The sequence below is a fragment of the Pseudomyrmex gracilis genome, unplaced genomic scaffold (assembly GCF_002006095.1).
Source record: "Pseudomyrmex gracilis isolate BER0280 unplaced genomic scaffold, ASM200609v1 scaffold_92, whole genome shotgun sequence".
NCBI classification, from domain to species: Eukaryota; Metazoa; Arthropoda; class Insecta; order Hymenoptera; family Formicidae; genus Pseudomyrmex; species Pseudomyrmex gracilis.
The window spans coordinates 201463-216071 of NW_018020676.1; the positions used below are offsets into that span (position 1 = coordinate 201463).

The following is a 14609-nucleotide window of genomic DNA, read 5'->3' on the forward strand; positions in this document are numbered from 1 at the left end:
AGCACGGAGCCAGCCTGAAGAAAGTGTCGAGTCCCCGCAAGCATACTCCGTAGATTTGAAACCTCGCGATGATCCCGCGAGCATTTAGTATCCGCCATATTGCAATCCATTCGCGGCGTTGCAAGGAGCGACGATTCGCTGTACGGGATAGAAAAAAAAAAAAAAAAAAAAAAAAAAAACGGAACGGGAGAGAGTGGGCCCATAAGCTCTGCACTCCTGCGCCCTGGCTCGTGTTAGATTACTGTAGAAGGCTTTATCCACTTTAGTCACCGACCGTCAAGCAATCATCCTATTGCCATACTGTAGTATCATGAATGACGGTAAGAAAATGCTACCGAGAGACAGGCAGTTCCCCTGAAATATTGCGCGCCGTTCGCTCGCGCGCCACATCGTCATTCCCACGGTCCATTTCGTGCAACGAAAATCGTACCGTACGCACGTACGTTACCGATGCGTCAATTCAGAGACAATCGCCGTAATGTAATAATTCATTATATTACGCGCGTCGCAAGCAGCAATAAAAACTTCTCGCTAAATCGTCAGGACCATGTCCACGTGGTGTGGTTAGTGTTTTTTTTCTCTCTCTCTCTCTCTCTCTCTCTCCTGCCCTGGATTTCGTTGATCTAAGAAGCGACACGGAAATAATTTGAACCTATCATATCTCATTTACACATGAGTCATTTTGTCAATTTGTTCTCTCGTCCGGCAATATATATGTATATGTATATATATATATATACATATATATATATATTTCAACATCTTCGGCGCACCGCTACTTTACTCGCCGTTGTGAAAGGTAAGACTCTCCGCGCAGAGATGCTTCGGATCGCGCGCGCCGTTGCATCGTCGATAAAGCGTGAATGAATCCTGAATGGCAAAAAACACGTGACGCTTCTAAAAGAGGGAGAGAGATATTATCTTATAAGAAACTCTCTGGTGTGAAAAAAAAAAGAAAAAAAACAGTGTCTAAAACTTCGTTGAGTTCTGTTTCTCGTTCTTTTTCTCTCCTTCCTCTCTCTCTCTCTCTGCAAAACTGGTTCCGGAAACAGACTTCTGCATATCCGCAATTAAACTAGAATGGCGCACGAGCGCGTTGTCTTATTTCTAAAGCCAAGTCTATATCTGTAAAGGGGCGTAAAACGATCACGGATACGGTACATTAGTCCGTATCACCGGCAGTGATCTGGAACTGGTTTGATCGACAGCGACTCGGGCGGCTCTGACGTAGTAAGTCGCCCGGGTTCTCGTTTTCTTACCCACCTAGTATGCACACATCCGGTCGATCTGTACTCCAAGCAACTTTCCTACTTCATTCATGAACGCATTCAGTGGCCTTTGAAGGTTGCACCGCCGGCAGAAAGGAGTGGTAGGCACGGTCGCGCGCGTGGTGCGCGGCACGGGACAGGCGGCAGGAACGTAAAACTAGAAGGGGAATTTCTTTCGCGCTGTTTCTCTCTCTCTCTCTCTCTCCCTTTACTTGCAAGGAGAGGAGGTCATGTAACAAGACGACGTATAAAGTCGATTCTGTCTGTGAGAATGCGCCAACGAAATTGCACCATCGAGAGATCGTCGGTTCTTTTCTCATTTGATGTATCGTGTAAAAACCGGATATAAATATATACCGATTGAGAGGGAGACTCCCCGCTCTATGGGAATACGATCGGTCGTATGTACATGTTTTTGTCGTTGGTACCAAGCGGCACACGCGAGCGGGTACACGCTTATCCGATTACGTTACTGATGACCGCGGAGCGGAGATCGCGAGCCGGGACCGGCTCTCTTAACACACGGACCAGTTTCAGCATAATCCTTTCGTGGAAATGCATTTGTGGTACTCACCGGACCGAGCATTCACTGAACATCTCCCACGTTGTCTCATTGTTTAAATATTGTTTAAGGATTGTTACATTTACTATCTATAAGAGCGCGTTAGAGATTAACGGATTCGATTGCTGACATGCGCGACATTAAACACATTGAACGCGAAAAAAAGTTCGTTCTGTTATATCAGTAATTATTTACACATTAAAAAGTAATTTAAAAAATATATATATATATATATCTTCCATATTTTCTTTTCGATAAACCGATTCAAATTTACAAATATTGATCAGTTTTATTTCAGACGATATATTTCGTCTAACTTGTGGGTTAGTAGCTGCGATCGAGACTTTCACCGTTTGTCGTGTTGCTACACGGCGAATAATGCATCTCTCGCGAGTATCCGCGTGCAGCACAGTTCTCTCAGGAATCCGAGACGCGGAGAGGGAGAAAAAGAAAGAAAGAGAGAGAGAGAGAGTGAGAGAGAGAGAGGCGAATGAAAGAGAACTGAATGAATATGAATCACTTATCGAGATATAACGTAAGCAGTAACTCGAAACGAAAGCAATACTCGTGATAAACCGGAGCTACTCATTTCGGCAAGATAATGTAATTTGAGTATCCGGATTCCTGCTCGTTCCAAGATACTGAGAATTATCTGGATATCTGTAAATATCAACAAAACAGTTTCGATTTCAGCGGCTCCAATTTATACACGACTCTCCCAGCAACCTTCCGGATAGCATTTCACTCTAACGTAAGTAAACGATAGAGAGAATTGCCTTTATTTAATTCAAGGAAATGTTTTCAAAATTCTTCGTCCGTGCGGAGAGAGAAGCGTGTGTGTTGCAATGGCCGTTGGCTTTTCGCCAACACGCGCGTTACCGGGAGAGATATGTGGTATGTACTTCATCTTTCGAATGAACTTCGCGTTCCATCGAAAATTCCTTTCCACCGTTCACACACATGCGCACACGGAGGAGAGAAAGAGAAAGATTCTACATATATATGCATCGCACATGATCACACAGGTAAAACTCGCTCGCGTTCTTGCGCGCACGTGCGTGAGAACGCGCGCCGGGGGAAGAGGGTTTATTGATTTTTAACGTTCCTTCTCTCCACCCTGTACTTGTACATTTTTTGGCATACTGACATGAGCGCATGCTAGAAAGGCTTGAGGTTATCGGCGGCGCCTCGCTGGCCTCGCGAAGAAGGCGAGCGAGCGGTCCAGAGCGCGAGAAGGAGGCAAACACGGACGACGAGTGCGCACACTCGTGCACGTTCGCGCGCGCGCGCGCACTCGACGTGTGTACAGATACGGTGCACGTGTCGGGGCGGCATCGCGGTGGGGCGAAAACGTGAATGATCCATAGAGAGTCTGCGCGCTTGTGTGCGTCGGTGTGGGCAGCGGTGCGATAGTGAGCGTGCCGTCGGCGATCGCTCGGTTCGCTCCGCGCTCTGCGTTTATGCCAGAGGTTTTCAACCGCCCCGCAGTCGATCTCTCGCGTAAGAGTGACGTGCAACGTCGTGCACACTAACAACCATCCGTTGAGAGGATATCGCGCATTGTATTTATCGTCGTCGTAATACACAAAAAGTGTTACGTTTCTCACGCGTCGAGGTTATCCGTGAAACGTTGCGAAATCAGGTCGCGCGATGTTTTCCGCTCGCGAATCAGACTCGGGGATTGCGGAGCGTGAAAACTGAAAAACACTGAGCTACGTCATACACAACGCGCGGCCGGTGTGGGGTAAGAGAGTCGAGATAAGCGGTAGTGGTAGTGATGTGAAACATCGGTGAGTCGGCTGGTTGGTGGCACATCGGCAGGCCAAGCCGAGGGAGCGGTAGACCGGAGTTTAGGTGCGACGCGACGGAACGAGAGAGAGAGAGAGAGAGAGAGAGAGAGAGAGAGAGAGAGAGAGAGAGAGAGAAAGAGAGGAGGAAAACGCGGCGCAGCGCGGTTTCGGGCTCCTCGGCGGCTTCAGAAATGGCCGCGGGAAAGTAGAGAGCGCAGCGCGTTTCGTCGCTGGCTGACAGCAGGCTGGAACGGAGATTGGCCGGGTTTGGGGATCGTCAAAGTTCGGGTCGGTTGTTGGAGCGAGTCAAAGTTTCTGGAGCACCACCGCGGCTCGCATCCGGGAACATCGGATGCGATCGATTCACGCACCGGACACAATTCCGGAATACGAGATGTGAGAATACGGTGCGTGTGTTAATAAACTATTAAACGACGATCTCACGACGGAAGCGACGGTGTGAACCGTACGAAGACCGCTACTCTCTCTGATAGAGACAGATTGGGAAAAAAAAACGATTCCTCGCTTGGTTCCAGTACGAGAAAGGATGGCCGGCGACGACGGAACAGCAACGAACAATGAGATTCGTGGCGCGGGAGGTGGTGAGGAGGGGCAAGATACGTCAGCGCGAGGGGAACTGCATTCCAGAGTGGGCGGTATTCTGGAATGTGATCCCCCCGGTAACAGGAATTCGTCGAACGAGCGATCCGCCGCCGCCGCCGACGACAACGAGGACGGTGTCTGCCGATATGCGGTCGGCGCTGCTAACCGTGCAATGTCTTTCTTCGAGATGTGCCAGGTATCATATATCCGGCAGAGAGTTTTTCGATCGTTCTTGTCGCCAACCGGTCCCATTTGTCAAACATTTTTGAAATGACAGTTAGGAAGAAACTCGTGAACCCGTACGATTTTGTATGATTTTTTAAAACAAATTTTGTTTTTAACATTAATTTTGCACTAGACATTGTTTATCAGCTCTTAGAATTATGATTTTTCATATTATCTTTACCGATGATTACATTCTCTATTCTTACTCGTGGACCTGCAATTTTTGACAAGATAGACTTCGATGTAAAACGGCGAGATTCGAATTCTTTTTTCGCGGCTGGCCTAGTGTTACTATGCTAGCAGCGATTCACCAAGCTGTCTCTTGCCTCTTGCAACACACAATTATGTTTTTTATAAACCAGTTTTGGTTCAAGATGTCTTATGGTTGTTTTTTCAGATTCGACTGCAGCACCTTTTCCCACAATTAGGCCTACCCCCGAAGTACAATATTCACAAAGATTCTATAGAATCAACAGCGGAGAGTTTGGCCAATGATGTAATACGGTACTTATTGAAGGAAGATATCTACCTTATGTCCCAGGATCCAGTGTCTCGCAGTATGAGGCATAATGTGTATCAGATGCTTAACAAACACAGCATACTCTTCACGAGTATGGTGAACCGTTTGAATGTTGTCCCAGATACCGCGTACGAAACATTTACGGGAATTGCCAACGAGTTATTTTTACATGGCGTTATCACATGGGCCAAAATTGTTTGCTTATACGCTTTCATGGGAAGATTGGCTTTGTGGGCCAGAGACAGAAGAATGCACTGTCTTAAAAAGAGGTTGCCACTGTATATCTCTAGATATGTCAGCGAAAACATAGCGCATTATATTAAAGGCTATGGTGGATGGGTAAGTTTTCGCATATGTATATACATTTTTATCATTTAAAAAGTAGCCTTTTGCTTAAAATTATATGTATACCTTGTATTATTCTCTGTAGGAGCACTTGTGCGTGGAATATCCTGTGGCTGAAGAAATTAGCGGAGCAATTTGGAGGAGTCTGTTAATGACGGGAGCGACTCTTGGTTTAATAGCTACAATCTTGTCGGTGACTCCCTGATGAAGCCTTACGAGATCGTGCAGTTTCGAAATCGTTTCGTCTAAAGAATCTCGCGTACTTATACTTGACGAGAACACTCCCGAAAGAGAGATGTGATGAGAGGGGGGGGGGTTTCTATAACGTTCTTATACACACAATCACATTTTACACGAACATCGGACCAACGATGTGATACAAACGGATCGCTTGCTACGTCTACACGAGAAACATACAAAAATTAACAAAAGATACTCCAACGTGATGACACATACAATTTTCATATCAATGTCACTCGGCTTAGAATCGTCCTACTTTTTATATAACTCCAGCGCACATATAGCATGAGCGACAGACAATGACACTAGTTTCCTATTATAATATCTTTATAATAAACTAGTGAAATTAATAGGCAGAATATCTTATTTAATTTTACACAATATATAGGCATTTTTTTAAATATTATATAATTTCTATAATAGTAATACTCAAAATTGAGGGGAGAAATTATTATACAAATTTTTCTATAAAGAATCTCAAAAAATTTATTGAATTTAGGTAGACACAATCTATTTATTTATAATTTATTTTAGGTAGAGAATATATTTTAAATAATAAATTTTTTAAATATGTTTTTGATCAAAACTGATCGCGTCTCGATACGATTATATATGTATATATAAACCTTATAGTTTATATATATATATAAACCTTATAGTTTATATATATATATATATATATATAAACCTTAAGAAATATATGTAATATCGGTGAAAAAAACAATGGCTAGAAACAATATAGTGATATACGATGAAATACTAGCGACTTTCTCTTTTGTCTTGTATATGTTGATATATTCTATTACTTACAAAAATTTTATATGCAATATTCAGAAAGAGAGAATAAATACTTTTATACAATAATAACGATCTTTTTTTTATAATCATTATTTGTGGATTTATTAATAGGACAGAAGAATATTAATTTTTATTGGTCAATGTTTTTTCGCAATTACTTTTGTAGCGAAGTAGAAGATTCTGATGTGGTTTCATTCAGAGTAAATTTTCATACAGATATTATTTGAAATTATCATACAGATATTATTGGAAATTTACAGGGTTAGAGCACACGTTGCTGTTACGAGAATTTAAATATTGTTTCAAGGAGAGCAATTATATGTGCTATTACAAACAAAAGTCACTCATAATATAATAATATAAAAAATATATACCAGTTTTAACCCTTTGATTCCGATGCGTTATGTATAGCAAACTTCAGATTGCGTATAATTAACAATAAAATAAAGTTTTAAGCACACATTGCAGTATTATTTTTAAGTAGTAAAGAACATTATTTTTGACTGACTCAAGAGGAATGTTTTTCTTCGAAAAATTTTTTCCTTCCAAATAAACATAACTATTACGTAATAATGATTTTTGTAAGCAATCGAAGAATTTTCGAGATTCAAAGGGTTAATATCACACACACATATATGCACATATACTATAAAATATAATAAATCAATGATGAAAATCCTACTTTTACAGAAGTCTGATAACGGATATGATATGTGTGATGATTTGTTACAAGAATAACGCCATGATTTTTTTTCTAATATATATATTATCATATTTCTCGCTAAATAAAATACTTTACTAAGTTAAAATAGTTGGTTTTTATTATCAATATATGTTTTATATCATCAGTTTTAATACTCATAAATTTCGTAGTTGAATGAACAATGAAATATTTGACAGCAGAGTTTTTTGTAGTCTACGATTCAACTAAAAAGTAATTAAAAGTCAGTATTTCATTAATTACATAAGTTTTTAAAGACATGATTTAATATTTGGTAGCTAAACAATTTTCATATATGCTACATAGTTTTCATCAATACAAAGATTCCACCTAACAACACACAAAAGTTTGGGTCATATATTTAAGAACTTTTAACACATTTACGAGTTTTTATTTTTATACAAGATCAGAAAGATGATTTATATATAATATGCTATTATATATATATATATATATATATGTATATATGATTTATGAATCAAGTGAATACAGATTATAAAACCACAAACTAGAGATTTTCTGGCAAATATACCTAACAATTCTTACATCTAATCAAATTTTGCGACTGTACAGAAAACAACTGCATTTTAACTTTTCATTTCAGATGTGCACAATAGCAAGAATCAACAACTCTTCTTTGTTTAGTAACTCTTCACAATTTCCTATTTTACTGTGCTATATTATGCATTATCATGTTTAAATTTTTTCTGAATTTCTATTTAATTATATGAATATATATGTACGTGTGTGTATATATATGTATATATATTACAGTCAAAATATAACTAATAAATGTAAAGGTATGAATATGCACATTTGCTGGTCAATACGCAAATGTGGATTTTATCATGTTTGACTGTGTGTGATACATACTATATATATATTAACTGTACAAATGGAACTCATCTTACATGTCTTTCACTTATCTCTGACATTAATAGGTAATCCATTTATACTTTATTGTAATCATTAATCTTCAATTAGTTAGCTAATGATATATAAAACATATCGTCAGCGTTATGCAGTTATACAGCAAACAAACAGATCAAAATAAAAAAATTAATAATGAAACCAATGACGATAGATGGTAAAAAACGATAACGTGAAACTTAAATATAGAGTTGTTATTGTGTATAAAACGAGATATCATAATAAATACGATCAAACAAGAATATATATTGTAATACGTAACATTTAAGATGTAAACTACTGAAAGTACAAGAAAGAAATCAGGTGGGACAATGCGAATACTTGTCTACAACTAGACAACCGTGTAGTGCACATTCTGTTTTTGCAGAGATGAAATACAATACACATGTGAAGGATATCACAAACTTGGCCCCCTTTAAACTGCGCAATGTCAGTACGAGCTAACTGACACGAATGTGGTTTCTTTAAAAAAAAAAAAAAAGAAATTATACGTCTACAAATTTATAATTTATATACGTATGTATATATGTATTCCTATACATATATACACAGACGCAAAATAAGGAGAAATAATCATATTAATTTTACTAGTTTACTAGATATCTTGTGTATCAGTATATTTAGCATTCTTAAAATTATATACAAGCAAGAGAACGGGAGAACCTCACCATTAAAGATGAATACATAGCACTGACGATACGCACATTATAAATTTACTGTCTCTTAAAGATTGGCAGTTATAGCCTGGACGTATCGTGGTCCAAAAGAGAACAAAAAAAGTTGTGACGACGATTGGTTGTACCCGACTCAGTTTACAGTTTTTTTTTTTTTACAATTGTGGGAATAAAATAAATCAATTTTAACAGAAAATTTGCAAATGATGCACATGTCATCGATTATAAAAATCATATTAAATAAGATAGCCAAGATATTTCATACCACAAAGCATTGCTAAACATAATAATAATATTGATAAACATAATAATAATAATTATAATAATAATAATATTTCGGTTTTTTGTTCATGTTGTGTTAAACTAATATTCTTATTACCTCTAAACCAGTGAGACATTGTTTTAAGGATGAAGAATCTACAATAATATACAACACACAGCAAGCATTAAATCAAAATATTGTCCAATCAATTTGTTGGTGACTGAATTGAATTTTAATATAGATCGATCTTCTCAATATTTATCGTAAACGACATTACACGTGTGACCAAAGAGCATATTTATGTATAAAGTGCATATAACACATTTATCACTTTGTGACATGCTCTATTCTGTCTCTCATGTGTCCTTTCGTGGTTTATCACAGCTGGGGCAGAGGTGGGAAGGAAGAGAACCTGTGTGTACGTCACACCCCAAAAAAATGTAACTAGTCAAGGACATCCTCTATTCCTTGTAGTCCCACCATTCCTTCTCATATCCTTCATGAACATGTTCCAAAAGCACTTTTCGTCGGCTATCGCAGTATCTTCAAAAGTAAACAATACTTATGTTGTAACGTTCATATAAACATGCTGGAAAAATATCTTTATAATAGCACAAACTTGTATAATACCTATATTTATCCTGAACTTTTTGTTTAATATCCGCAAGATTTTCACTTGTAATATCCCTTTCAAGATATTCGGACAGACATTCCGTGGCGCTTTCCAAATCTTTTTGGTTATCCTCAAAAATCACAGACTGATTGTTCTTTTTTACATAATAAGCGAAGACATAAGTGTACATAAGAGTCTGTCTACAGGAACACAAAATGTCAACAGCTTTTTTTAAAAATTGTACCTGCAAATTAAGAGGAACATTCCATACCTTTTGATATGTACACAGTTTTTTATATTTTTGTGCACGTGAATCATCACTACACTACACTACTATGGACATTACTATTCACACTATAATTACACTGATTTACCTCAATCCACGACATATTATGTTGCTGCATTTCTTCCATTTTTTCTTTCACACTTGCGTATAATTTGCTCTCAAATTTTAACGATTGCATGTGATTCATATATCTATTGCAATAAAATAAGTATCTTTGTAATGCCGATCTGGATTTCTCCTGTGCATCCCGTGCAACTTTAGCTTCCTCTTCGTCATAGCGATTACAATTGTACCAGCTAGAACCGTGTGGTTCCCACGGCCCTAGACACACCCAACAGAATTCAGTTTTACAATTCTGATTTTTGCAAACCATATGATTACAGCCCCCATCTTTCTCAATGGTGACGTTGCATTTCGGACATTCCTTTGTATTAGCAGCGATCCAGTTTGATGTCTCAGAATCGTCATCGCATTTTTTAATCCACTTGCGGAGTAAATGGCATTTTACTGGGTCATGCCAGTTCTCACCACAATAAAAACAAAAAATATGTCCGCATTTGCAAGTGACCGGCCTAGCCTCTACATATTGTACCTTAATGGCGTTGTTGCAATCAGGTGACGGACACCATCTCAGCAATCTATTGCACTACAATGAAAAAGAACAAAACACAATCACATACAAATATATCTTCACTGAATTTCACAGAAAACAAAAGTCGAGATGTTTATAAAATCCACTTTCCTATTATAAACATGTATACTTATATTGAGTATTTACTTCAACAAAACTGTTGGTAATTAAGTGTTGATATTTCAGTTTAACTTTGGAATCCTTTACAAGTCGCATAACGCTGGCATCATCAACTAAAATATCGCAAGCATGAGCAGCACACGCTATGGTTTGTCCAACCCCTTCTTCCATAATTTTGGTTGTTAAATATTCCCCCCAACAGCCCATACAGAAACGATGGCCACATTCGAGACCAGTCATCATCTGATATTGTTTTAATAAGACTCTTATTAGTATATCACACATTTCTCATTACTATATACACACATTCTCATATACAGTAGCTTCTGTTAAAAAAAAACTCGGAGTTTGTTTTCATTCTCTTATACGTTTGTCTTTCTCAACAGTATAAAACAAAAATGCTCAAAAAAAAATAAACAGACTTATGACTCTTTATTTGTTCTTCATTCTTTCATAATTTTTATATCAATTGCAACATTTCTTTATTTTACACAAGAAAGTCTGGATTTAACTCTCAAATCTGAGCACTTTGATCCAGAAATATCCAAGTTTAAAAGAAGTTATTATATATCTTTTACAAATTTTTGTTGAAATTAAACTTACCGAAGATGGCAGGATCATAAAGCAGATTCCACATTCCTCTGTTCCGTTTGTTATTCTTTTAGACTGTTAGACATTGTAAATATACATAATATAAATTATTCACAAAGTAATTTATTTTATATCACAAAACATAGACAGTAAATTATTTGTATTTACCAGAGAACTTTGGGATGATCTACTCCTACTAATTAAAGGATTCTTTCTAAACGGATTAATAACATGAGCTTCGGCAAACAATTTTTCTTGATCACCATCGTAAAACCGTTCCATCAATTTTTCTTTGTCCCACTTAAAATGATTTAATAAAATACGTGTGATTGTTGCAGGTATCTAGAGAGAATAATATAAAATATTATTTTATATATATCTTGAGAACTTTATTTGCATATATAAATAAATTTCTAAATCTTACTTCAACAACTGTGTTAACTTCCTTTATTGAATCAATCATGTGCTGCACAATCTCTTCTGTGGAAAGAACTTCGAAAGGATATTCATCTACATCAGCAGATCGTTCACGAGGATTACCAGATTCTATTTCCATAGCAAAGTCAACATCATCTCCACTTGACTCATTACCAGAGTCAACTTCATCATAAAGTGTTTCTTCTTCCGAATCCATGGTTGAATAATCTCTACACTGAAGAGTTTTGTAATCAATGTTTTGTAATCATATATGTTTACATATATATATATATATATATGTATACTTGTGTTTAATATTGAATATTCAGCAAAGCAAAGTATCTCTGCTATATATTTGACCAAAATATACAATCGAAGAACATAAATTCAGCTTCGACAAATCTTCGATGTCATGTTTTGTTAAATTTTTTATATCTGTCAGTAGAATGTGTGACAATAGAATATGCAGCAGACACTTTGCGAAAATCTATTTTTGTGTTGGCTTGTCCCTTGTGTATTAACAATTTAAAAAAAAAAAAAAGTACGCAATCAATACAGCTCATTCTATACAATAAAATTTACATGTGTGCAATCTTAAAAAAAAAAACATATAGTCATACAGTACGAATACACAAACCACTATCTTCTTGACAAATACAATACATAAAAAGAATTCACATAGTAATGATTTACATTGTTTTTCACACCGATGTCCGAGAAATTTGTCCTGAAATTCTTCAAAATCGAGATTTGCCCGCAATGTAGCGACAATTTATAAATTTCAACAAACTTTACGAAAAATTTATGATCCCGTAAATTCGACACGCGCACCTGCTACGAGAAGCTTATGTTCAGTACATGACGTCACCGTTCCTTCCCGAATAAAGCATCCAGAAAGGCAGCCTTGCTAAAACCCGTTGCCGTTGACGCGTCGCGGGACCGAGTCTCACGATAGCGTTTAGCTCTCTCGACGGTGCAAGGGGTCGAAAAATTTTCTGACGTTTCTGTTATGGAAAGAGAGAAGTTAGAACTCTAAAAATCAGCTGCCAAAACACATCCGAAGTGAACTCCGTCGACTAACGCACTGACGGTTACCGTCACGGCGAAAGGAACGAAGGATGCTCCGCAACTCGATCAGTCCATAATCGCGACACTTCATTGAATGAACGCGACGGATTTAATAGCGAACGTTCGCGGAATCGTTGTTTTGCATTGGTACTTTTTTTTTTTTTTTTTTTTTTTTTCTCGTTCACTGAGATCACGCGTTTCCCTCTCAGTTCGAGGAATCACAGAGACGCGAAGTCACGTCGAGTTGTACACACGTACATATCGAGCGAGAGAAATTATGTTCCTAAAAACGGACGCGCGCGTTCGGAGAGAGGCCGTTGAAGAAGCCGACTGGCATCCGATATATAAATATACGCGCGCGAAGGACGAGTATATGTTGCAATTCGAAGATTCGATAATTGATGTACGTTTTATAATAAGGCGTGTGATGACACATCGATCGATCGTGACTCGCGCGCACACTAAAAAAATCTGACACTTCTCTCACGAGACAGAAACACACGTTTTTCCGTGTCTGAAATTTTTATCGAGACGATTCTCGCGCGACGACATAAACCGCGTATCGTAATAACAAACTCAAAGGATTCGAAGGCGCGTTTTCGTGGTTCACGTTATGCGTTAGCTGTCGTTAGCTCTGTCCCGTAGTCAAAACTACGTAAGGCTTCTCGAATATATGATATTATGTTTCCTCATTGAGAAAGAAAGACGGTCATCAATCAACAATACTACGCGCGTCGCAGCAAATAGGTTACACTCGTGGGGTACCACTGCACATAGAGGGGGGGGGGGAGAGAGACGGATGTTAAACTCGCGAGATACTTCGCGCGTTTTACCCTTAACCCATCGCGCGGAGCACCGCGTTGTTGGAATTGCGACGCGCGGATGATGATGATCCACAAATTAATCGCGAAGAGAACGCACCGTTTGCCATGAAAGAAAACCTTGAACGAGTTTATAGCGCAAATTCTGCTGCCACGTCCGCGACGCGCGGCATTGGATCTTCCTGCGATCGAACGACGAGCATGTCACTTGGATGTCACACACACTATTTTCTTCGCCGTTGACGTCGAATCCGCGTCCGCGACCAATTCTGTTCACGAGCCGGCAATTAACACGAGAAATTTCCCCGAGAAACCCTTCGACGGAACGGCTACGAGATGAAAGAGAGAAAGAGAAGCTACGGTCGAAATGTCGAGACGAGTCAAAGGGGCGATCGCGAAATTTGCGCGAACTGTCGCTCCGTGCCGCGCGCCGTGACACCAACTTCACCCATAATGTTTCAATCACAGTATACAACATATCCTGCATATACTGTGACTCAATTACAGCGCACTAGCTCACCAACGTTCAGTTCGCCTGACGTCTCCAGTGTGGCAGTGGTTTCAGCGCCGTTACGTGAAACGGGCGTTTGTTTGCGCTTTCAACTGCTATTAAAGCCACTTCGTATATTGTGCTTATAGCGTCTTGTTTACGTATAGCGGGCGATGTAATTTAAAAAAAATCAGATACGATGTTGAGCATGGCGAAATGACATATGTACCTTTTGTCACACAAGTGCGCGAGATGTCGGCGTATAAATTCGATTTTCAATAATAATATTCGTAGTCGCGCTAAAAGTAACCTCGGACAACTCTGAAGAGCGTTGATATTACCAACGGCGCGTTTTTCAGAGTGCAGTTATTTGTATTCATATGTACATTGTATCAATACATGTTGTATAATTTATGAAAAATATTGAATCATTAAATATAAAACTTGAACAAATACTACATGTGTCAAGTTTCATACTTAATAAGCCAATGTAGAAAATAAGGCCGATACGAGCAGTGAGAACCGGTTGGTCGTGTTCAAATAAAGACTTTATTCAGTATAAAATACAAACGTTTCGGTCCCAACAATATTGGACCTTCCTCAGTGTATAAAAAATTAGATTTAATAAGCTTAA

The 14609-nt window shown here is 38.4% G+C and overlaps 2 protein-coding genes across 12 annotated transcripts; one reads left to right on the forward strand and one right to left on the reverse strand.

The window, feature by feature from the left end:
• The first annotated feature begins 3254 nt into the window (after positions 1-3254).
• On the forward strand, positions 3255-6375 carry LOC109855578. 2 transcript variants are annotated; one of them, XM_020430002.1, is made up of 4 exons: positions 3256-4027; positions 4157-4419; positions 4846-5307; positions 5399-6375. In XM_020430002.1, the coding sequence occupies exons 2-4, from the start codon at positions 4168-4170 to the stop codon at positions 5516-5518; spliced, it is 834 nt and encodes a 277-aa protein (XP_020285591.1). In that variant the 5' UTR covers positions 3256-4027; positions 4157-4167; the 3' UTR covers positions 5519-6375. The 2 variants fall into 2 exon arrangements, with proteins under 2 accessions (XP_020285590.1, XP_020285591.1); XM_020430001.1 differs by having other exon boundaries at positions 3255-4419.
• A 1170-nt stretch (positions 6376-7545) lies between these two features.
• LOC109855556 (potential E3 ubiquitin-protein ligase ariadne-1) lies at positions 7546-14424 on the reverse strand. 10 transcript variants are annotated; one of them, XM_020429956.1, is made up of 9 exons: positions 13586-13943; positions 12290-12331; positions 11604-11831; positions 11348-11521; positions 11192-11254; positions 10616-10831; positions 9926-10483; positions 9569-9795; positions 7546-9481 (listed from the first exon to the last, which is right to left on the reverse strand). In XM_020429956.1, the coding sequence occupies exons 3-9, from the start codon at positions 11811-11813 to the stop codon at positions 9400-9402; spliced, it is 1530 nt and encodes a 509-aa protein (XP_020285545.1). In that variant the 5' UTR covers positions 11814-11831; positions 12290-12331; positions 13586-13943; the 3' UTR covers positions 7546-9399. The 10 variants fall into 10 exon arrangements, with proteins under 10 accessions (XP_020285545.1, XP_020285550.1, XP_020285549.1 ...); XM_020429961.1 differs by having other exon boundaries at positions 12290-12600; XM_020429960.1 differs by having other exon boundaries at positions 12290-12600; positions 13498-13943.
• Between the last annotated feature and the right edge of the window lie 185 nt (positions 14425-14609).